Below are 25,405 nucleotides of genomic sequence, written 5' to 3' on the forward strand. Positions count from 1 at the left end.
ATCATGCCCGAACCACATCCCCTGACTTTGGTGTCATGTTGAAGCCAAGGATTTGAGCACGTCGATAGCGCTAATAGAACCGTAACTACAACCCTTTAATCCAGAACGCGTTCTGTTTATCCAAAACTGTAAAGTCCTTTTACTGTAGAGCGTACTGAGCTTGTCAAAAACTGCTGGGGTGGGGGGAGTAACAAGGACATAGCTACTCCTCTCTCTTATGACCTGTAACATATCTTTTCCTTCTCAATTTGGATTAATCTGGCTTATACTTACACATAAGTGTTTCTTATAGAAGTTCCTATTATGCTAAATAGGTAATTGTTGGTTGGCTCATTGTCCTCCATACGCTTCAAAACGGCTACTGTAGATAAATAACATGCTGCTGCATAAAAAATGGTTACATTAGCGAAGGAGCTGTCCAAGTAAGTTTATTTTGCTCTTACAAACATTTCCAACATTCCAACCAAAAATCCAGTTTATTGTGTGTGAATTCTCTGATGTTTCAGAACTTGATTTTCTTGCAAAACAATTTCCACATACGGAACTCCAAAATGATCTCTCACCCATGTGACGTCTGTGCTGACCCCCAAATCTGGCTTTAGTAACATTACATCTTCCTCATTCTGAACAGAAATACTTGTTTTGCCATGGTGAGAATTCTCTTATGTCTAACAAGAGTTGACAAAAAAAGAAGAAACAGCTTATTCCCTGTGTGACTTCTATGAAGAGCCCCCTCATTTTGAACATGATCACGGCTTCTCTTGTTTGTGAATTCTTTCATGTTTTACAAGATTTGATTTCCCCGTAAAACATTTCCCACATTCTAAACATGCATACGGTCTCTCTCCTGTGTGAATCCTCTCATGTTTGACAAGATTTGATTTGCCTGAAAAACATCTTCCACACTCTGAGCATGAATACGGCTTCTCACCTGTGTGACTTCTCTCATGTCCAACAAGGTCTGATTTTCGTGCAAAACATTTTTCACATTCTGAACATGAATACGGTTTTTCCCCTGTGTGAGTTCTCTCATGTCTAATTAGATTTGATATATGTGTAAAGCGTTTCCCACATTCTGAACATGAATACGGCTTCTCTCCTGTGTGAATTCGCTCATGTGCAACAAGTTTTAATTTATCTTTAAAACATTTCCCACATTCTGCACATGAATACGGCTTCTCTCCTGTGTGGATTCTCTCATGTATTACAACGTTTGATTTTTGTGAAAAACATTTCCCACATATTGAACATGAATACGGCTTCTCTCCGGTATGACTTCTCTCATGTGTAACTAGATTGGATTTATCTGTAAAGCATTTCCCACATAGTGAACATGAAAATGGCTTCTCCCCTACATGAATTCTCGCATGTTTAACCAAATTTGACTTGCTTGTAAAGCACCTTCTACACACTGAACATGAAAATGGCTTTTTTCCTGTGTGAATTCTCTCATGTGTGGCAAGACTTGATTTACCTGGAAAGCTCTTCCCACATTTAAAGCAGGAGTACGGCTTCTCCCCTGTGTTAATTCTTCTGTGAGTAAGAAGACCTGAGCTTTTTGTGAATCGTTTGCCACATGGAAACCTTTCCCTCCCTGCCTGTGATCGGTCAGAAGGTTCCTCCTGTTGAGGCGGATTATAGGACAGATCTGTACTGTGAAGTCCTGGATGACCATCGAGAGTAATAAGGTTTTCTCCTGAGTAGAACTGTGGGATATCTCCATCTTCTACATCATCACCTACAGATAAGGTGAAGGTTTCTGTTGGAATGTAAAATAGATTTTGTGATTTTCATGGTTTTCAAACCACAAAGTAGGCAAATGTAAAACAGTCTTATTATGCCAATTTTTTGAGCCAAAGCTAGAAGTGGATCCGGCCGCGAGGGAGAAGTAGGAGCCATTTCTGTTAAATTCACTCCTGGCTTTAGTTCAAAACCTCACATGAGATTCTCGCCTTATAAAGCCTTGCTCAGCACTTTAAAATGTATCTAAGGACCGTGGGCTATTTCCACAATCTATCATTTGCTTTCACCTGTGAAGGATAAGCTGCCATATATGTAACCGTGAGAGGGGAACACGGGGAAGGTCTGACCTTAACCACTGGGAGCGTTTGGTACAAACAATGGCTAAACTATCAATATGTCATTAGTGGATGGAACGTCCTGCCTCGGTGGCATATGGTGCCAGCTAGACTGTCAAGCATTGCCGTTATGCTTTAGGAAATGTGGGCATAGGGGAACAATGTATCATATATGGTGGGAGTGCCCAACCGCTCACAGATTCTGGATCTGCATTTGGTATATTATTTAAGGTGTTCTAACAGAACAATGTTTAAAAAAAAGATTGCTGAATCGCTCGAATGTGAAGGCTGATAGTTCAGTGTAAATACAGACAACGCCATCAAACAATGAATGAACTCATTCAAATAATCGTTGGCTCATTCACCAACTGGTTTAAGGACCGACCGTTCAGTCATCCACCTGGGCAGTGAATGTGATTGGCTGAACGATTTACATGCCGGTATAGACAGGAGCGAACGCCGACATCATCCCTCGTGTGACGACAGACTGTTGTGTGTGAAAGAGCCCTTACTTTTAGAAGGAGGTGAAGACCCACATTTTTCCGTGTCTCGCGCCAGGCACACCCCTGTCCTTGATTGGCATGCGTACGGATTTCTTTGCTGTAATGCCTTACTTGCTAAGATTTCAGCAGCGTACCGTGCACGCACCTTGAGGATCGTTGCTCCCACAGTCATCTGACCTCAGACGCAGGAGGAGTAATAATCCTCAAGACGCGGGATTACAGCGAAGAACAAATATCAATATGCGTGCGTGGCATGGTGCTGAGGGACAAAATCTGACTCTTTTCAGCTCATTAGAATATAGCGCGAGAAAATTCCAAAAGCAGATTGTAAAAGGTACCGGAACATGGATGACAGAACCAAAAAGCAATACGGAAATCTCATTAGCAGCGCTGTTAAAGGTTTATTGCGGACTGCACTGAAAAAAAGATTCGATGATAGGTTCCCTTTAAGAAAGATCCAACACAAGTCTTATTGAATGCCCCTGGCCAGGAGCCGGAGAACCAGTACCGTAACATTAGAGCCGGTTAGGAATAAATTAGGGTGGCTGATGGTTAATGATTGGCCAAACAGCAGGGTGCGTGATACCGTATCCAGGTCCGCGTCAGTCTGGTCTCCCTGGATGTCCTACAGGGTGTCAGAACCAGCAATTCTTGGGGCCGCCGTGCCCGCACCACCAGTCCTGCCACCCGGGTTACAGGAGTGCGGCGTAGGGGAGCCCCGGTTCTAGTGATCTCCCCGGGCCGCTGTAAAACTGGTCACTGCCGGGTTACTAGGGAGGCAGCAGGTGTTTCTCGAGTTACCTGACTACCAAGCAGGCTTCCCTGGTAACAGTCTGTTCTGCAAGGCTGGGGCCGTGTCCCCAGCACCTCCTTGATGGGCCCTGCTGCTGTCAGGCTCCCCGCCCCAATCAGCTGCTGGGGCGGGAGCTCTGACAGCATTTAAAAGTGTGTTTTCCTTCCAGCCCTTGCCAGTGTTAGTTTGGTTCTCCAGCTGCACCCGCGTTATTTCTGACTGCTCTTTTGTGACCCCGACTTTCCTGACCTCTGCTTTTGAACCTTGGCTACGTTTTGCCTGACCCCCCTGTACTGCGTACCCTCCTGTTGCCGACCCGGATTGTCTGACCACTCTACCGTTTGTTTGTCTTCAGTGTCTGTTTGTCTTCCCGTGTCCCGCTTCCCTAGTGAGGGTAGGGACCGCCGCCCAGTTGTCGCCCTGGGGGGCAAGTAGGCAGGGACAGGGGTTGCGGGATATCTCAGGGACCCCCATATCCCGGACACTGTCCTGACACAGGGGATATAAAAAAGTCTATGCACCCTGTTAAAATGCCGGGTTTTAGTTATGTAAAAAAACCCAACAAAGATTGATCATTTTAGATTTATTTCCACCTTCTGTTGGAAAGCAAACTGAAATCTGTTTGGGTGGAAAAATGTAAAGAAACTAACATAATGTGGTTGCATAAATCTGCATAATGTATCTCCATGTGCCTCTGCTCACAGCACAAGCACCTGGCAGGCGGTATCCGCTCACCCCGTGGGCTCTCGGCCACACGGTATCCGCTCACCTGATGGGCTCTCGGCCACACGGTATCCGCTCCCCTGACGGGCGCTCAGTTACACAGTATCCGGTCAGAATATTATACACGGGATCCTAGGCTACCAAGAGTCTCCTCCTCCTTGCCATGCAGCCGGCCACTAGATTCCAGGACGCCTCATTTAGCCTCATCATAGGATCCCCTTTTATATGTCGCCTCTCAATCAAACTATTGTTTTAAACCAGTTATCAATTTTATTTAGCAGATAATAATTGTATCAAGATGAGAATAAATGATTTATTGATTCATTTCACATCATTTAATCTCGCCTGGCCTGTTATCATTTTTGATAATTAGCTTTAATTTATCATCAATGATATTTTATTTATTGCATGGTTTATATGAAGTTTTCTGAATACAGAATGAAAGGAATACAGGGAAAGTAATTGTATATTATCACTGATTTATGCATCACAGATAGTTGTGTTTTTTATTGTTCCAGCAGGTCTTGAATATTTTATATTAATTCGTTATTTTTTATTGGCTGTATATTTCGCTTGTTGCAGTAATTATATTATAGGAGTCTGAATACGGCGCCTTATTTCTGCATTCCTTTATGAGCATCCGTTTTTTTAGGCAATTATACTGTGCCGTGCAGGTTTATCAATTATCATGATTACTATCTTTCATAACGGTGATATGCATCCATATATATAATATAACATTTTATTTTTACTATTCTTTCCTCTTTTTTACTACTACGTCATGTCTTACTTTACTTCTGAGGAAGGGGCTGCTCCTGAAACCTGGTAATATCGACTGTCTTTAATTTCCTAATAAAGAAGAACAGGGTATACAACCAGTTGGAATTATTTTTGTGTAAGTGTTGCGCCTCTCAGCTCCACATTTTTTACATTTCTTATAACCCCTACCAAGAAGGCCACCTTTCAGGTCAAAAGGCAAGCTGGCAACTCTCTCCATGGCTCAAATGGATGAGACTGTAGTGCATCCAGTTCAAGATTAAGGCCCCAATGTGGCACAAGAGAATGGTATGAAGGGACAGCATGAGCGATCCCTTGTAGGACTGTACATGCGGCCAACTTTGAGGACAGCGGACATTGGAAAAGTATGGATAGAGCGGATACTTGTCCTTTCAAGGAACTAAGGCTCAAGCCCATATTCAGACCGTTCTGTAGAAAGGATAGGAGGTGTGATAAAGAAAAACGCTTAGGGTGAAAGTTGGGTTGTTCGCACCATAGAAAGAAACTTTTCCAAACACGATAGTAAAGCCTAGATGAGGATGGCTTTCTAGCCTTCACCAAGTTTAAATGACAGGTTCCATAAATCTCCAGGCTCTCAAGACTGCAACTTCAACCGCCATGCCATTAAACGAAGCATGGATAAATTCGGGTGGCCGAAGGGACCCTGTGAGTGAAGATCCTCTGAAAGAGGGAGGCACCACGGGAAGTTGACAAGCAGATCGATGAGATCAGCGTACCATGCCCAGCAGGGTCAATGTGATTTAATGAGAATCACCAGGAAACCTTCCATCTTGACAAGACAAGGGATTAGTGGAAAGGGGGAAAAATATGTACAGAAACCAAAACTCTGTCCATGGAATTACTAATGTGCCCACCAATCAAGCTTGGGAATAATGAGTCACGTCCGTTTGGCCCCACTTTTGATAAAGTGCTCAAAAGACTTTGGGATGTCGCTCCCATTCTCCCGGATCGACTGTCTTCTTCCTGAGGAAGTCAGGTAAATAGTTGTCTAGTCCCAGAATGTGGACCACCAAGAGCACTGGAAGATTTCACAGAGTACCTCATAACCGAAAAGACTGGCGTCCATGGTGAGTACCTGCAATGGTCAGAAATGAGCATCCCAAATGGATCTGTGGGGATCCAGTCACCAACAAAGGGAGTGCTACGTTTTCAGAGGTAATCAGATCTTCTGATCAAGAGAGTCCACAGCTTTGTCCCAATTCAAGAGAATGGTCCACTGGAGAGTCCTAGCGTAAAATTGGCCGAATAGAATCACCTTGAAGGAGGAGACCATCAGTCCCAGCACTCTCATGTAGTGCCGAATGGTCACAGGATTCTGAGTTTGCAGAGAGCGTATTTGCTTCTGAAGGTGTTTTGACGTCGGTAGCATTACACAAGCCTGAACCATGTTGAAGTAGAGGTCCAGGAATTCCAGACATTGTGGCGGTGTGAGAAATGACTTATGATGGTTGATGATCCACCTGAAATGTGTAGACTCTCCAGGTTGGACAACCAAGTTGGTGCTTTTATTATCATGTCGTCTACGTAGGATATTACTACTTCCGTTGGAGTGGAGCCTTCACTGAAGCCAGAACCTTTGTAAGACTTCGGGGGCTGTAGCCAATCCAAATGGAAGCATCTTGAATTGAAAATGATTGGACCGGACAACGAATCGGAGAAATCTCTGATGCGCATGACAGATGGGAACATGCAAAAGGCATCCTTGATGTCAATGGATCACAGGGATTCCTCTGGTTCAATGGATGCAACGACATATTTCAGTGGCTCTGTGCGGAAGTAATGAAGCTTCACCTACTGATTGAACTCCTTCAGGTCCACGACGGGTCTGACAGTGCATCCTCTTTGGGTACCACAAATAAGTTAGAATAGAAACCTGTAGAGCGATGAGATGGAGGAACCGGAACAATCATGCCTTTGCGAAGATAGTTTGTGTATTGCATGAGCAAAGGTGCAGGCTTTTAAATGAAACCTCAGAATTCTGAAGTTGAAGAAGCGATCGGGAAGTCGTACCAAAGATTCTCTGGGGTATCCCTCTGAAACAACCTCCCGTCCCAGGTGCCTGAGACATGGGTTAACCAAGTCTCCCTGAATAGGAAAGGTTGTCCCCCCACGCTGCATAAATTGGGTGGGGGCCGACATTCATGCGGAAGTTTTAGTGAGAGATGACTTAGCAGGTTGTGTCTGTGAGGGCCTTTGTTTTTGTTCTTGCGATGCCTTCTTATTGTCTCAGCACCAAGGGCTGGGATGGCAAAAGGAACAAAGTTGAAGTCTTTTCTTCTGTGGAGATCTTGCACGTTTGGATCTGTTCTGTGGCAGGTGAGAACTTTTTCCACCTGTGGCGTCAAGAGACGATCTTATCTAGTCTGGCACCGAACAGTCGAAGCCGCCAACAAAAGGAATGCTTGTTAAAAGGACTTTCTTAAAGAGGCATTTGCGTCCCAGGGTTTTAGCCATAGGGTCAAGTGTGTAGCTACCGAAGCCATCACGGTGTGAGCTAAGAGCCTAGCCGCGTCCAGGGAAGCTTCACAGATAAACTTTCCACATGGCTTATCTGATGTGCAATATCTGCCAATTCTTCCAGAGGAAAGCGTGGTATTTCGCCAAATGGGACACAGGTGGATCCACTGCTGGTGAAGAGGACTACTGCTGCACCAACTCCTCTGGAAAAGGATACATGAGGTTTAGGCGCTTAGGTGTAGTAAAGTATTTGTCTGGAATGTTCCATTCCCTGGTTAAGACATTCTCAAACTCCTCATGAGGAGGAAACGTCTTTGGAGATCGCTTTGAACGTCTAAAGGAAAAAGATGCCTCCGACTTAGTAGGTGTCTGCTCTGACAGCTATCAGGCTGTACAGGTCGGACTCAGACAGATTGCCCTCTGAGGGACTACTGTGCCTAAAAGCAGACTGTGAGCATGTCCTGGGAAGTGCTGGCAGGGAAGACGATGCAGGAAATCTGGATGAGTGTAGTGAGCGGGAAGGTCCATTCCTCTTTCGTGGTCTACCACGAGGAGTTCTGCCTGATGGAGTCATCTCTGTCAGATACATTCTGAACAGGTGGACCATTAACATGGTCGAATCTGTCTAAAATTGCATGAGACGTTCTGGTAAGGTCTGAGACCACCTGTGGCAGGGAACGAGGCCATTTCGAGTCGGCAGTCGGTGGAGGCAGAGTGGGATGGGGTGTGTGTAGTAGGTCCTAGGGCCGCCTGCTGCAATGGGATACAATTAGGGCAAAATGGCTGGAACTGCCTGCATGTAACTTTTGTTTTGCAGCGAGAACACGCACAGTATGTGGCTCTGGCTGATCCCTGCCTGGAGGCTTACATATGGGTGCCGCAGACAGTATTTTAGAATAACTGATTATAATGGTGTTTTTCAGGTTTCTGTCATACTGTCCATCATCTGAAAGCAGTCCAGGCTATTTGTCTGGCATTTTCTATGGAATCTGTGATGGAGGATCCAAATCAAGAATGAACACACCCTAAGGGACGTTTGTACTTGTCAGGACATGGGCGTTATGTATGAAGCCATCAGCCTGGCACTCATAGGGTCATGACAGTAAAACAAGTGTCAGAGGGAGCCTCTATCAGCACTAAGTGTGGGGTTTAAAGTGGTTGTGCCAAAAACAACTTTGATCACCTATTGGTAAGACAGATGCTAAATGTTGGATTGGTCTCACCACTGAGACTCCCACCATCCTGGGAATGGGGTTCCTCGGCCCCCTCTTTTCCTCACTGTGGGCTTGCTGCACCCACCTGCAACAATGGTCACACATGCATGGTGCAGCTCCATTAATTTTTAATGAGACTGCTGGAGATAGCGCAGCACTTTATGCTTGGCTATTTCCGTCAGCCTCATTGACATGAATGGGACTGCACCAAGCCCGTATGACCATCACTCTATCACCACATCAATGCAAGTGGGTACAGTCAGCCCACAGTAAGGGGAAGAGGGGTATGGGAAGCCTCATTCTCAGGATCGGTGGGTGACTCTGTGAGGAGACCTCGTCAATCAGACATTTACCAAAGTTTTTGGTGCAACCCCTTTAAATAACATAGTAACATAGTTCGTTAGGCTGAATGAAGACAATGTCCATCTAGTCCAGCCTGTTTATCCTCCTGTGTTGATCCAGAGGAAGGCAAAAAACCCCAAGAGGCAGAAGCCAGATAGCCCTTTTGGGGAAAAAATTCCTTCCCGACTCCCTAATGGCAATCAGACTGTTCCCTGGATCAACCCCTAATAGTTCCTACCTGCCTGTAAACCCGGATTAATAATTAACTAAGATTTATATTCTGTAATATCCTTCCCCTCCAGAAAGACATCAAGTTCCCTCTTAAACTCCTCTATGGATTTTGCCATCACCACGTCCTCAGGCAGAGAGTTCCACAGTCTAACTGCTCTTACAGTAAAGAACCCCCTTCTGTGTTGGTGATGAAACCTGCTTTCTTCTAGACGTAGCAGATGCCCTCTTGTTACCGTCACAGTCCTGGGTATAAACAGATCATGGCAGAGATCCTTGTATTGTCCCCTCATGTACTTATACATAGTTATTTGGTCGCCCCTTAGCCGTCTTTTTTCCGGGGTGAATAATCCCAGTTTTGGTGCCTCTCTGGGTATTCCAGTCCCGTCATTCCATGTATTAGTTTAGTTGCCCTTCTTTGAACCCCCTCCAGCACTGTAACCATCTTTCCTGAGCCCCGGTGACCAGAACTGTACACAGTATTCCATGTGGGGCCTGACAAGTGCCTTATATAGTGGGGGGATAATGTTCTCGTCCCTCGCCCCTATACCTCTTTTTATGCACCCCAAGACTCTATTAGCTTTTGCAGCTGACTGGCATTGGTTACTCCAGTTTAGTCTACAATCCACTAGTACCACCAGGTCTTTTTCCATATCACTTTTTCCTAGCGGTACTCCATTAATTGAATATTGGTGACATCCGTTTCTCCTGCCCATGTGCATAGTCTTAGTGATTAGACTCAGTTTTCCGCCGGCCATTAGTGCAGCCAGTGTGCCCCAAAAGGCGGATGCTAAGCCTCATATAGGACAGGATTTACATAAACTGTTGGAAACAACCTCTACATACAATCATTAGCTCCTCAGGGCCTGCACTATACAGAACACTGTGTACGACTTACTGGAGGTGTTACAGTAAGGAGGATCCTCTCACCTTAAAAGAATACTTCTGAATCCATGTTCTACATCCGTATTACATACCTGCGGAAGCATCTTCTAGGATCTCCCCCTCCACTTCACTCTTCCACAGGTAATCGCCCATCATCCACTCCTCCTCCTCTTCCACTTTTATATCCGTCAGATCTTCCCCCTAATTTGTCATATGTAAAAATTCAATCCAACAGAGCGGGCAGGAGGCCAATGTAACAGATCCCCAAAACAGACCCTCAACATCTAGGACTGCAGGCGGCCCCTACAGAGAGGTACTCCAGGGCTCAGCATCATCTACCTGCTGGCTCTCCGAGACATCGGGGTCTTCCTCCACAGAGTCCTGGGAATACAGACAGGGTCGTCTCTCTGGGGGATTTCTCTCATCAGGTCCATCTGGAGAAAAGAGAATATACTGTATGTGAAGATGAGATGATGGGAGTATCAGGCAGACCCTCAATGAAAGTCCCCCCCCCTCCTTACACGGATGATCCGCTCTTATATCCATCTCATCTTCATCGATAACCTTGACCTTAATATCAATCAGACTTTCAGCCTAAACAGAAAAATGTGAGATGCTCTGTTGGTTCCATCACTTTATGATTAGATTCTAGTGATACTTTACAGCCATCTACCTGCTGGTTCTCCGGGACATCGGGGTCTTCCTCTGGACAGTCCTGTGGATACAGACGGGGTCGTCTCTCCGGGGGATTTCTCCTACCCGTTCCATCTGTGGAGACACACAGTGAAGGAATACATGAGCTCCTGTGTATATATATATATATATCATCTTGTAGGCCGCAGGTGTGAAATAGCCTGTGAGAACAAATACCTGGGGATAAGGATAAGCTGTGACCATCTCTCACGGAGCTCCTGGTCTCTCATATCGCACCGCCGGCTGGCAACGGGTGCATCTTCTGTCCTCTTCATCTGCTACTTCTCTGAGGCACCAGAGATAGGAGAGGTGTAAGATCCAGTACCGACGGCATGATATAAGAGAAACCGGGAGCCGTGCCACAGGATCAGCAACCCCCTCGTCACTACAATCTGTCTATTTACGTTACTTTTAGTAGAATGACGCAATTCTCTGAACTCGGCTGTCGGTGATCAGTTGTCTTTGTTAAAGAGACAAAGACGTGAGTCATGTGTTTGTAATCAAAATGGCAGAAATGGCACCACATGTAGGAGCCGGGCTCCCCAAATGAAAAGAGATTACCTCCCTTATATATGAAGTAAAATCATAAAATATGACAAAACCCCTACCCTTCCAGTCCAGGGGCACAACGTGCCCACATGGTAAAGAATGGGGACTTCTCAAAGCCACAAGAAACAATCTGCAGTCTCCATTTCTGTATCCAACTGCTTCTTATCTGCTTTTAAGTAATAATGGTAAAAAAATTTCACACGACAACCACTGCGTCCAGATGTCGCCATCCGCCACCCCCAGTCCAGATGTCCACCACTGCGTCCAGATGTCGCCATCCGCCACCCCAGTCCAGATGTCCACCACTGCGTCCAGATGTCGCCATCCGCCACCCCAGTCCAGATGTCCTCCACCCCCAGTCCAGATGTCCCCATCCGCCACCCCAGTCCAGATGTCCCCATTCACCACCCCAGTCCAGATGTCCTACACCACAGTCCAGATGTCCCCATCCGCCACCTCAGATGTCGCCATCCGCCACCCCCAGTCCAGATGTCCCCATCCGCCACCCCAGTCCAGATGTCCCCATCCGCCACCCCAGTCCAGATGTCCTACACCACAGTCCAGATGTCCCCATCCACCACCCCAGATGTCCCCATCCGCCACCCCAGTCCAGATGTCCTACACCACAGTCCAGATGTCCCCATCCACCACCCCAGATGTCCCCATCCGCCACCCCAGTCCAGATGTCGCCATCCGCCACCCCAGTCCAGATGTCCTCCACCACAGTCCAGATGTCACCATCCCCCACCCCAGATGTCGCCATCCCCCACCCCAGATGTCGCCATCCGCCACCCCCACCCCAGATGTCGCCATCCGCCACCCCCACCCCAGATGTCGCCATCCGCCACCCCCACCCCAGATGTCGCCATCCGCCACCCCCACCCCAGATGACGCCATCCGCCACCCCCACCCCAGATGACGCCATCCGCCACCCCCAGTCCAGATGTCGCCATCCGCCACCCCCACCCCAGATGACGCCATCCGCCACCCCCACCCCAGATGACGCCATCCGCCACCCCCAGTCCAGATGTCCCCATCCGCCACCCCAGTCCAGATGTCCTACACCACAGTCCAGATGTCCCCATCCACCACCCCAGATGTCCCCATCCGCCACCCCAGTCCAGATGTCCCCATCCGCCACCCCAGTCCAGATGTCCTACACCACAGTCCAGATGTCCCCATCCGCCACCCCAGTCCAGATGTCGCCATCCGCCACCCCAGTCCAGATGTCCTCCACCACAGTCCAGATGTCGCCATCCCCCACCCCAGATGTCGCCATCCCCCAGTCCAGATGTCGCCATCCGCCACCCCCAGTCCAGATGTCGCCATCCGCCACCCCCAGTCCAGATGTCGCCATCCGCCACCCCCAGTCCAGATGTCGCCATCCGCCACCCCCACCCCAGATGTCGCCATCCGCCACCCCCACCCCAGATGTCGCCATCCGCCACCCCCACCCCAGATGTCGCCATCCGCCACCCCCACCCCAGATGACGCCATCCGCCACCCCCACCCCAGATGTCGCCATCCGCCACCCCCACCCCAGATGACGCCATCCGCCACCCCCAGTCCAGATGTCGCCATCCGCCACCCCCAGTCCAGATGTCGCCATCCGCCACCCCCAGTCCAGATGTTTCTATAGCGATGCCTCATATTGATGACTGGCAGTAACATCTGGTATGAGTCAACAGCCTCCACAATGAGCGCCATGTCAGAGAATGGGATAATTTGCCCTGCACGAGTAATGCCTGGTTCAGACATGGTGGATGCGCCACAACTAGAAGGTCTCTGACTCGTTGATCGGCTCAGTTTTAACGGTAATTGCAGCAATAAGCACCATAATTGTTAATGGCCAAGCAGTAAACTGAACTAACAGCGCAGCCGTTAACGGTTAACCTGGTTTAGCTTCAGGCAATGTGAAAACAAAGAGGTTGGCAAGTTATTGGGTCAACATGGCACATCAGAAGCGCGCCAATCCTAGAAACGCCCTCAAATGTAGAAGTATAATAATATCCCTCAAATTATAAATGCTGATGTCTGCGGAGGGCTGATTTATAGCACTTCCAGCAGCGCTCCGGAGGGTACGAATACTCGAGCGCCACTAAGGCTCTTGTGATTTACTGATATTTGCTGGACTGACTTCCATGACATCCATCCACGCTGACTATACCATTACACTCAGCACATCAGACAAACAGCCACTCACAGCTCTACTACATTTATGAAGACTGCACACATGACACACACAGCTCCTGCATACAGTGATGAGCCCCTGGTCATGTGATCCCTGACTCCACCCACAAAGGTGATCACATGACGGTGATGTCATCACAGGTCCTGTAGTTCTGTTGGCTTATCCAGTATACAGTACTACCAAACTCCAGAATGGCTCCTCCCACAGCAGTGACGTCACCACAGGTCCTTCAGCCCCCCGGATCTCTGTGGTGACGGTAGGTCAGTGTCTCCTGTCAGGACCGCTAAGTTGTGTCTGACATAATAACAACTTAGTGTGTCAGGACCTGGTGCCAGGGGGCGGAGCTATGATGTTGCCAGGGGGCGGAGCTATGAGACTCACTCACATACAAACAGATAAGTGGTCGTTAGTTTGAGGATACCAATAGAAGCTACAGGGTGTCCTGCAAAAAAACAAGACCTCATAGGGAGGATGGCATCAGTCAGTTTATTCTTTTCCAAAGATATTTTAGTTTTTGAGAGAAGTCCAGCAATAAAAAAAACACTATGTAAATTTGGTTTGTGGTAATCATACTGACCCACCTAATGAAGTTATCATGTCATTTTTGCCACATTGTTTACTTATACACTAAATAATAATCTTTATTTATGTAGCGCCAACATATTCCGCAGTGCTTACAATACAGGGAAATATAACAAGACCACGGTTACATAGTAATCAGCTGATGAGACAGTGGGGGTGCGGGGCTCCAACGAGCTTACATACTACAAGTAATGGGGGGATACAGAAGGTAAAGGGGCTGGAGATGTGCATGGTATGGCGGGGTGGAGATGTGAACGGTATGGCGGGGTGGAGATGTGCACGGTATGGCGGGGTGGAGAGTGAGGGATGCTATACACATAGACAATGGTCAGGCTGTATAGTGCGGAATAGGGATGACTGCAGGGGGGCGGTTGATGGCAGCTGGCAGGGTTTGCAGTCAGTAGTTCAGGAAGCATGTTATTAGGTGGAGTACAGAGGGGTTTGGTTTAGGAGATATGGTATGCCTCCCTGAAGAGGTGCGTTTTTAGAGCACGCCTGAAGTTTAGTGTGTCAGTGATTGCCCGCATAGTTTGGGGTAGCGCGTTCCAGAGGACTGGTGCTGCTCTGAAGAAGTCTGGGAGGCGGGAATGAGAGGTTTGAATTAAAGGGCGCTCAGTCTGGTTTTGTTAGCAGAGCGGAGGGCGCAGGCTGGGTGGTGGATTGAGATGAGGGATACAATGTAGGGCTGCGCTGTGGAGGGCTTTATGGATGAGGGTAGCGAGTGTGAATTGAATTCTGTATTTGACGGGCAGCCAGTGCAGTGACTGGCACAGGGCAAAGGCGTCTGAGTAACGACGGGACAGGAAGATGAGCCTGGCTGCCGCATTCAGGATGCATTAGAGGCGGTAGAGTCCGGAGCAGTGGAGGCCGATCAGCCGGGAGTGGCAATAATCGAGCCGGGAGTGGATGGGGGCAACAGTAAGCGTTTTTAGCGCATCCACGGTGTGAAAAGAGCGGATTCTTGGGATGTTCTTGAGGTGCAGCTGACATGTTCGGGCAAGAGATTGGATGTAGGGAGTAAAGGAGAGATCGGCGTCTGATATAACCCCAACACAGCAGGTGTGCTGGGAGTTATGGTGCCACACACTGATATGGAGACGTCAGGATGAGATCGGTTAGTGGAGGGCGGAAACAGGAGAAGGTCAGTTTTTGAGAGGTTCAGTTTTAGGTAGAGAGGTCATAGTGTTAGAGACAGCGGACAGACAGTCGGTGGTGTTCTGGAGGACCGGCGCTGTTATTTCACAGGAGTAGGTATACAGCTGGGTATCATCAGCATAGAGGTGGTATCGGAGGCCAAATCCTTTGATGGCTTGTCCAATAGGGGCTGTGTAGATGGAGAAAAGAAGGGGGCCAAGGACAGAGCCCTGGGAGACGCCAACAGCAAGGGGAAAAGGAGGGGAGGTAGAGCCAGCAAAGCAGACACTGAAGGAGCGGTCGGATACGTAGAAGGAGAACCAGGAGAGGGCAGTGTCCTATTAGTCCAATGGAGTGAAGCATACTGAGGTGGAGTTTGTGGTCAAAGATTGAGGAGGATCAGTATGGAGTAGTCGCCCCTCAGTTTGGCCGTGAGGAGGTCACTTGACACTTTAGTCAGGGCGGTTTCTGTCGAGTGTAGAGGGTGAAAGCCGGACTGCAGAGGGCCGAGAAGAGAGTTTTCTCAGAGATAGCTTATAAGGCGGGAGTAAACCAGGCGTTCTTGTAGTTTGGAGATGAAGGGGAGGTTGGAGATGGGTTGATAGTTGGCAGCATCAGATGAGTCAAGAGTCGGTTTCTTTAGCAGCAGGGAAATGAAAGCGTGTTTAAATGAGGAGGGGAAAATGCCAGAGGTCAGAGAGAGATTGAATATAGTGGTGAGGTGCGATATGACCACCGGGGAGAAGGTGTGAGGGAAAGGGGTCGCTAGCACAGGTGGTGGGGCGAGCGGAGGAGAGCAGTCTGGACACTTCTTCCTGTCGTTGGTCTGAGTACAGACAGTGAGCAGGAGCTAGATGCAGTACTGAAGAGACTAGAGTCGGTTCTACTCTGGGATTGGGAAGTTATTTCCTGACAGATGTCGTCAATTTTCTTTTTGAAGTAAGCAGCCAGCTCTTCAGCACCGAGATCCGTCACCGGGGGCTGCGGATTTGGGTTGAGAAGGGAGTGGAAAGTGTCAAAGAGTCTTTTAGGGTTGTGCGATAGTGAGGAGATGAGATGTGAAGTAGACTTGTTTGGCACGGTGGAGGGCGAGGTTGGCGGTTCTGAGCATGAATTTGTAGTGGAGGAAGTCTGCGGACTTTTGAGACTTCCTCCACAGTCGTTCAGCACACCTAGAGCACGGCCGGATGAATCGTATTTGAGGCGTGAGCCAGGGTTGCCGTGGTCTATATCGGATGGCTTGGGTTACGGGGGGCGCACTAAATGTAGCATACTAAGATGATGGGAAACAGTCTAACTTGAGAGCTGCTACATTATGTGTCAATACAATCACATGACAGTACTAAGGCCGATAGCGTCAGCCTATGCACTTGCAGCAAAAGCATATACAGTGTGTGCCTATTCTCACCGTGCGACATAAAAAGCTGGTGGTCCTCCATCATGGCCTCCTTGTACAGATCCCGGTGTCCTCCTATATACTCCCACTCCTCCATGGAGAAATAGACGGTGACATCCTGACACCTTACAGGAACCTGACAACACAATATACAGTCATCACCCAGACCCTCCTGTTACTGTATAATGTCCCCCACATTCCCCGCAGCGTCACCTCTCCGGTCAGCAGCTCCGTCATCTTCTTGGTGAGCTCTAGGATCTTCTCCTTATTGGTCAGGAGGTGCGTCGGAGGCTCTGTGATGGGGCCCGGGGTCCGGCTCCATCCTCCTGACTCCTGGAGATGGATGATGGGAGTCACAGAGTCAGCGGATGTCTTCACTGCGGTGTAATCCTGTGGATGATGAGACACTCAGGGAAGAAGTCAGACCAATCAGAACTCGTCACATTGTGATAACGCTAATCCTACAACGGCTTCGTACAGAGCAGCGTGAACTGATGTGGGACTATGTGGCCTGGCAGGCATTAGTAGCCAACAACCTCCGAGTGTATGATATGACTTAAAGGTAACATAATAACCAGAATATTCTATATGCAAGTTATACAGCCACTATAACAGTCTACTTGTAGGAATGAAAGCTCTAGAGTGCCCCCAGGGGTAAAACGGTGAACACTATAAGCATATGAAAGCCAATGCAAAGTAATGGGAGTGGATCTGTCACATAGTAGGTGGGAGGATTACTACTCCCAGGTGTGGGGGAAAGGATTGCTTCTTGACTCGTCCTTCCTTCCTGGATACAATGTGCCTACTTACCGTTCGCCTGTCTCCTACATGGCTACTACTGGCACATTGTGTCACCATACATGACTGACTGTACTGTAAGGAGAATTTGTGTGTTTACCGAGGAGAAGACAATCTCAGATCTCGTGTAGAAGTCTGGGCCTCTAGGAGAAATACCAATCACACCAGCCTGTTGTGGTATCAAAGGATTTCTAATGTATTCTAAGGTGAATGTGGATTATATACCATAAATGAGATCACAGGAAGAGTACATACCTCCAAGAATAATTACAGTACATGACGGGGTACAACTAAGATGTTTAACATGAGTTACACCTCTTACGGTGTAACTATAACATACAATGAGACCGTTAGGATTTCATTGGGAAGGAATGCAATGGAGGGGTCTGGGAGACTTCCTTATCTCTGTGTTATACGCTCACTGGTATATGGAAATGATTACATTTAACCCTTTCACTACTTATACTAGTAGCATGCTATATCTTCCTAGTCTACAATCTAATAGCAAAAGCAATTAAATGATACATTGATTTACAATTTTATTAACATGTACTGCGGCCGATCTCCAGGTCTTCTCTGTGACATGGAAGGTCTGGAAGCTCTTATACAGGACCCTGGACCCTTCCCATCACTTATTACATACTACAATACAGAGATAGAGATCTAGAGCCGCTCACCTCTCCGGTCAGCAGGTAGATGATCTCCAAGGCGGCGTTCAGTAGGATCTCGGTAATCTCATTCCGCTCCTTGTCCATCCTTGGTGGGTCATTCAGGAGGAGAAAACTGGCTGATGTGGAGGATCTCGTCCTGCGGGAACCTTTATGAAGAGAGGAGCGGCTGTAATCATACAGGAGACATCATAGGGGACATACAGAAGTCACTTATAGAGCGCTGAGAGACGCAGGTTCTCCATCACCCCATGGAGTAGAGGAGGATTCCCATCCACAGGATGCCCCACACATGGCTGATAGATAAGAGGTCTTACAGGATGCCCCACACGTGGCTGATAGATGGGGGTCTCACAGGATGCCCCACACATGGCTGATAGATGGGGGTCTCACAGGATGCCCCACACGTCGCAGACAGATGGGGGTCTCACAGGACGCCCCACACATGGCTGACAGATGGGAGTCTCACAGGACGCCCCACACATGGCTGACAGATGGGGGTCTCACAGGATGCCCCACACATGGCTGATAGATGGGGGTCTCACAGGATGCTCCACACATGGCTGATAGATGGGGGGGGGTCTCACAGGATGCCCCACACATGGCTGATAGATGGGGGTCTCACAGGATGCCCCACACATGGCTGATAGATGGGGGTCTCACAGGACGCCCCACACATGGCTGATAGATGGGGGTCTCACAGGATGCTCCACACATGGCTGACAGATGGGGGTCTCACAGGACGCCCCACACGTGGCTGACAGATGGGGGGTCTCACAGGACGCCCCACACGTGGCTGACAGATGGGGGTCTCACAGGATGCCCCACACATGGCTGATAGATGGGGGTCTCACAGGATGCCCCACACATGGCTGATAGATGGGGGTCTCACAGGATGCCCCACACGTCGCAGACAGATGGGGGTCTCACAGGACGCCCCACACATGGCTGACAGATGGGAGTCTCACAGGACGCCCCACACATGGCTGACAGATGGGGGTCTCACAGGATGCCCCACACATGGCTGATAGATGGGGGTCTCACAGGATGCTCCACACATGGCTGATAGATGGGGGGGGGTCTCACAGGATGCCCCACACATGGCTGATAGATGGGGGTCTCACAGGATGCCCCACACATGGCTGATAGATGGGGGTCTCACAGGACGCCCCACACATGGCTGATAGATGGGGGTCTCACAGGATGCTCCACACATGGCTGACAGATGGGGGTCTCACAGGACGCCCCACACATGGCTGATAGATGGGGGTCTCACAGGATGCTCCAAACATGGCTGATAGATGGGGGTCTCACAGGATGCTCCACACATGGCTGATAGATGGGGGTCTCACAGGATGCTCCACACATGGCTGACAGATGGGGGTCTCACAGGATGCCCCACACATGGCTGACAGATGGGGGTCTCACAGGATGCCCCACACATGGCTGATAGATGGGGGTCTCACAGGATGATCCACACATGGCTGATATATGGGGGTCTCACAGGATGATCCACACATGGCTGATAGATGGGGGTCTCACAGAATGCTCCACACATGGCTGACAGATGGGGGTCTCACGGGATGCCCCACACATGGCTGATACATGGGGGTCTCACGGGATGCCCCACACATGGCTGATAGATGGGGGTCTCACAGGATGCCCCACACATGGCTGACAGATGGGGGTCTCACAGGATGCCCCACACATGGCTGACAGATGGGGGTCTCACAGGACACCCCACACATGGCTGACAGATGGGGGTCTCACAGGACGCCCCACACATGGCTGATAGATGGGGGTCTCACAGGACGCCCCACACATGGCTGACAGATGGGGGTCTCACAGGATACCCCACACGTGGCTGACAGATGGGGGTCTCACAGGACGCCCCACACATGGCTGATAGATGGGGGTCTCACAGGATACCCCACACGTGGCTGACAGATGGGGGTCTCACAGGACGCCCCACACATGGCTGATAGATGGGGGTCTCACAGGATGCTCCACACGTGGCTGACAGATGGGGGTCTCACAGGACGCCCCACACATGGCTGACAGATGGAGGTCTCACAGGATGCCCCACACATGGCTGACAGATGGGGGTCTCACAGGATGCCCCACACATGGCTGACAGATGGGGGTCTCACAGGATACCCCACACGTGGCTGACAGATGGGGGTCTCACAGGATGCTCCACACGTGGCTGACAGATGGGGGTCTCACAGGACGCCCCACACATGGCTGACAAATGGGGGTCTCACAGGACGCTCCACACATGGCTGATAGATGGGGGTCTCACAGGATGCCCCGCACATGGCTGATAGATGGGGGTCTATGACTGTGGCGGCGCTCGTCTGACTGCTGCAGCACACGGGGCGGCAGCGCTGGTCTGACTGCGGCGGCACATTAGCAGCGGTGCTTATCTGACTGTGGCGGCACATTAGCAGCGGTGCTTGTCTGACTGCGGCGGCACACGGGGCGCGGCGCTCGTCCGACTGCGGCGGCACACGGGGCGCGGCGCTCGTCCGACTACTGCGGCAAGCGCGGTGGCGCTCGTCCGACTGCTGCGGCACGCGCGGCGGCTGGGGCCCCCGTCCGACTGCTGCGGCACGCGCGGCGGCTGGGGCCCCCGTCCGACTGCTGCGGCACGCGCGGCGGCGGCGGCTGGGGCCCCCGTCCGACTGCTGCGGCACGCGCGGCGGCGGCTGGGGCCCCCGTCCGACTGCTGCGGCACGCGCGGCGGCTGGGGCCCCCGTCCGACTGCTGCGGCACGCGCGGCGGCTGGGGCCCCCGTCCGACTGCTGCGGCACGCGCGGCGGCTGGGGCCCCCGTCCGACTGCGGCGGCACATTAGCGACGGCGCTCGTCCGACTGTGGTGGTACGTTAGCGGCGGTGCTTGTCTGACTGCGGCGGCACACAGGGCGCGGCGCTCGTCCGACTGTGGCGGCACATTAGCAGCGGTGCTTGTCTGACTGCGGCGGCACACGGGGCGCGGCGCTCATCCGACTGTGGTGGCACACGGGCGGCGGCGCTCGTCCGACTGCGGCGGCACGCGTCCGACTGCTGCGGCGGCTGGGGCCCCCGTCCGACGTTGGCGGCGGCGCTCGTCTGACTGCGGCGGTACGTTAGCGGCGGCGCTCGTCTGGCTGCGGCGGCGCTCGTCTGGCTGCGGCGGTACATTAGCGGCGGCGCTCGTCTGGCTGCGGCGGTACATTAGCGGCAGCGCTCGTCTGGCTGCGGCGGTACATTAGCGGCAGCGCTCATCTGACTGTGGCGGTACATTAGCGGCGGCGCTCGTCTGGCTGCGGCGGTACATTAGCGGCGGCGCTCGTCTGGCTGCGGCGGTACGTTAGCGGCGGCGCTCGTCTGGCTGCGGCGGTACATTAGCGGCGGCGCTCGTCTGGCTGCGGCGGTACGTTAGCGGCGGCGCTCGTCTGGCTGCGGCGGTACATTAGCGGCGGCGCTCGTCTGGCTGCGGCGGTACGTTAGCGGCGGCGCTCGTCTGGCTGCGGCGGTACGTTAGCGGCGGCGCTCGTCTGGCTGCGGCGGTACGTTAGCGGCGGCGCTCGTCTGGCTGCGGCGGTACGTTAGCGGCGGCGCTCGTCTGGCTGCGGCGGTACATTAGCGGCGGCGCTCGTCTGACTGCTGCTGGCGTTCTCGCTGTTCCTCGCTTATATTTTCTACATTCTGCATATAATAACCGTATTAACATGTAAGGACGTCGCCGAGAAGAACCGCAGGACTGAGAGGTACCGCTGTAGTCTAGCCCCGCCCACTAGCGGCAGGTGTAGAGGGGCCCCCGGGTCACCCACAGGAGGGCGGGGGTATCACAGCCCGGGCGCCCTTCATCTCCTAACACAGAAACCCCCTGACGTCATCTTACCGCAGGAGCAGCGGGAAACTAGCGGCGGTCATGTGACAGGCGGGGCGGAGCCAGTGAGGAGACCGGGTGACGTCACCAGCAATATATGAGGGTATGTGATCACGTGTTAATGACATCATCACAGGTCCTTCAACCAAACAGATCCCGAGTTTGTAGTCACATGGGCGTGACGTCACCGCAGGTCCTTCACCCGGCAGGACTTGTCACTCACCGTGGAGCTCTCTAGTGGCCGCTGTTCTCAGCCGGGTGTCTGCTGGGGTAAGCTGACGTCAGCTGGTGTCTGTGAGACCCCCGGCACAGAGGAGCTGGGGGCGGGGTGATAGTCCCGGGGCCCCATCAGCCCTCAGCCGCGGTTCTAGAGGCAGAGGCCCGCAGTGTGCCCATTAACCCCTTAGACCCCGCAGCTATCTGTTACATTGTGTTCCCCTCACATCAGCGGGTCGGAATTACGTAATATATGATGGTAACAGAACGTGCCGCGCGTATATACGTGTCATGGCGCCCTCCGCGCGTATATACGTGTCATGGCGCCCTCCGCGCGTATATACGTGTCATGGCGCCCTCCGCGCGTATATACGTGTCATGGCGCCCTCCGCGTGTATATACGTGTCATGGCGCCCGCCGCCGCGCGTATATACGTGTCATGGCGCCCTCCGCGCGTATATACGTGTCATGGCGCCCTCCGCGCGTATATACGTGTCATGGCGCCCTCCGCGCGTATATACGTGTCATGGCGCCCTCCGCGCGTATATACGTGTCATGGCGCCCGCCGCGTGTATATACGTGTCATGGCGCCCTCCGCGCGTATATACGTGTCATGGCGCCCGCCGCCGCGTGTATATACGTGTCATGGCACCCGCCGCGTGTATATACGTGTCATGGCACCCGCCGCGTGTATATACGTGTCATGGCGCCCTCCGCGCGTATATACGTGTCATGGCGCCCGCAGCGTGTATATACGTGTCATGGCGCCCTCCGCGTGTATATACGTGTCATGGCGCCCTCCGCGCGTATATACGTGTCATGGCTCCCTCCGCGCGTATATACGTGTCATGGCACCCGCCGCCGCGTGTATATACGTGTCATGGCGCCCGCCGCGTGTATATACGTGTCATGGCACCCGCCGCGTGTATATACGTGTCATGGCGCCCGCCGCGTGTATATACGTGTCATGGCGCCCTCCGCGCGTATATACGTGTCATGGCGCCCGCCGCCGCGTGTATATACGTGTCATGGCACCCGCCGCGTGTATATACGTGTCATGGCACCCGCCGCGTGTATATACGTGTCATGGCGCCCTCCGCGCGTATATACGTGTCATGGCGCCCGCAGCGTGTATATACGTGTCATGGCGCCCTCCGCGTGTATATACGTGTCATGGCGCCCTCCGCGCGTATATACGTGTCATGGCTCCCTCCGCGCGTATATACGTGTCATGGCACCCGCCGCCGCGTGTATATACGTGTCATGGCACCCGCCGCCGCGTGTATATACGTGTCATGGCACCCGCCGCGTGTATATACGTGTCATGGCACCCGCCGCGTGTATATACGTGTCATGGCGCCCGCCGCCGCGTGTATATACGTGTCATGGCACCCGCCGCCGCGTGTATATACGTGTCATGGCACCCGCCGCGTGTATATACGTGTCATGGCGCCCGCCGCGTGTATATACGTGTCATGGCGCCCGCCGCGTGTATATACGTGTCATGGCACCCGCCGCCGCGTGTATATACGTGTCATGGCACCCGCCGCCGCGTGTATATACGTGTCATGGCACCCGCCGCCGCGTGTATATACGTGTCATGGCGCCCGCAGCGTGTATATACGTGTCATGGCACCCGCCGCCGCGTGTATATACGTGTCATGGCGCCCGCAGCGTGTATATACGTGTCATGGCACCCGCCGCCGCGTGTATATACGTGTCATGGCACCCGCCGCCGCGTGTATATACGTGTCATGGCACCCGCCGCCGCGTGTATATACGTGTCATGGCGCCCGCAGCGTGTATATACGTGTCATGGCACCCGCCGCCGCGTGTATATACGTGTCATGGCACCCGCCGCCGCGTGTATATACGTGTCATGGCACCCGCCGCCGCGTGTATATACGTGTCATGGCGACCGCAGCGTGTATATACGTGTCATGGCGCCCGCCGCGTGTATATACGTGTCATGGCGCCCGCCGCGCGTATATACGTGTCATGGCGCCCGCCGCGCGTATATACGTGTCATGGCACCCGCCGCCGCGTGCATATACGTGTCATGGCACCCGCCGCCGCGCGTATATACGTGTCATGGCGCCCGCCGCGCGTATATACGTGTCATGGCGCCCGCCGCGCGTATATACGTGTCATGGCGCCCTCCGCGCGTATATACGTGTCATGGCGCCCTCCGCGCGTATATACGTGTCATGGCGCCCGCCGCGCGTATATACGTGTCATGGCGCCCTCCGCGCGTATATACGTGTCATGGCGCCCTCCGCGCGTATATACGTGTCATGGCGCCCGCCGCGCGTATATACGTGTCATGGCGCCCTCCGCGCGTATATACGTGTCATGGCGCCCTCCGCGCGTATATACGTGTCATGGCGCCCTCCGCGCGTATATACGTGTCATGGCGCCCGCCGCGCGTATATACGTGTCATGGCGCCCGCCGCGCGTATATACGTGTCATGGCGCCCGCCGCGCGTATATACGTGTCATGGCGCCCTCCGCGCGTATATACGTGTCATGGCTCCCTCCGCGCGTATATACGTGTCATGGCGCCCGCCGCCGCGCGTATATACGTGTCATGGCGCCCGCCGCCGCGCGTATATACGTGTCATGGCACCCGCCGCCGCGTGTATATACGTGTCATGGCACCCGCCGCGTGTATATACGTGTCATGGCGCCCGCCGCGCGTATATACGTGTCATGGCGCCCTCCGCGCGTATATACGTGTCATGGCGCCCGCCGCGCGTATATACGTGTCATGGCGCCCGCCGCCGCGTGTATATACGTGTCATGGCACCCGCCGCCGCGTGTATATACGTGTCATGGCACCCGCCGCGTGTATATACGTGTCATGGCGCCCGCCGCGCGTATATACGTGTCATGGCGCCCTCCGCGCGTATATACGTGTCATGGCGCCCGCCGCCGCGTGTATATACGTGTCATGGCACCCGCCGCCGCGTGTATATACGTGTCATGGCACCCGCCGCGTGTATATACGTGTCATGGCACCCGCCGCGTGTATATACGTGTCATGGCGCCCTCCGCGCGTATATACGTGTCATGGCTCCCTCCGCGCGTATATACGTGTCATGGCACCCGCCGCCGCGTGTATATACGTGTCATGGCACCCGCCGCCGCGTGTATATACGTGTCATGGCACCCGCCGCGTGTATATACGTGTCATGGCACCCGCCGCGTGTATATACGTGTCATGGCGCCCGCCGCCGCGTGTATATACGTGTCATGGCACCCGCCGCCGCGTGTATATACGTGT

The 25,405-nt window shown here is 52.2% G+C and overlaps 3 protein-coding genes across 3 annotated transcripts in view; 2 read left to right on the top strand and 1 right to left on the bottom strand.

Moving 5' to 3' along the window:
• LOC136627280 (oocyte zinc finger protein XlCOF22-like) overlaps positions 1 to 25,405 on the top strand; it is a 357,854-nt gene that overhangs the window by 141,271 nt on the left and 191,178 nt on the right. The gene's annotated exons all lie outside the window — the stretch shown is intronic.
• Positions 166 to 21,966, bottom strand: LOC136627282 (zinc finger protein 436-like). Its single transcript, XM_066602267.1, has 9 exons — positions 21,919 to 21,966; positions 18,042 to 18,181; positions 16,780 to 16,956; positions 16,579 to 16,702; positions 10,695 to 10,789; positions 10,543 to 10,615; positions 10,361 to 10,455; positions 10,114 to 10,222; positions 166 to 1,759 (listed from the first exon to the last, which is right to left on the bottom strand). Exons 2-9 carry the CDS (start codon positions 18,117 to 18,119, stop codon positions 750 to 752), a joined length of 1,761 nt encoding a protein of 586 aa, XP_066458364.1. The 5' UTR covers positions 18,120 to 18,181; positions 21,919 to 21,966; the 3' UTR covers positions 166 to 749.
• LOC136627274 (zinc finger protein 585A-like) overlaps positions 22,098 to 25,405 on the top strand; it is a 60,646-nt gene continuing 57,338 nt past the window's right edge. The window contains exon 1 of the mRNA XM_066602247.1: positions 22,098 to 22,176. The gene's annotated coding sequence lies outside the window, so the exon portion shown is untranslated. The remainder of the gene's footprint in view (positions 22,177 to 25,405) is intronic.

The sequence above is a fragment of the Eleutherodactylus coqui genome, chromosome 5 (assembly GCF_035609145.1).
Source record: "Eleutherodactylus coqui strain aEleCoq1 chromosome 5, aEleCoq1.hap1, whole genome shotgun sequence".
In the NCBI taxonomy this organism is placed as follows: Eukaryota; Metazoa; Chordata; class Amphibia; order Anura; family Eleutherodactylidae; genus Eleutherodactylus; species Eleutherodactylus coqui.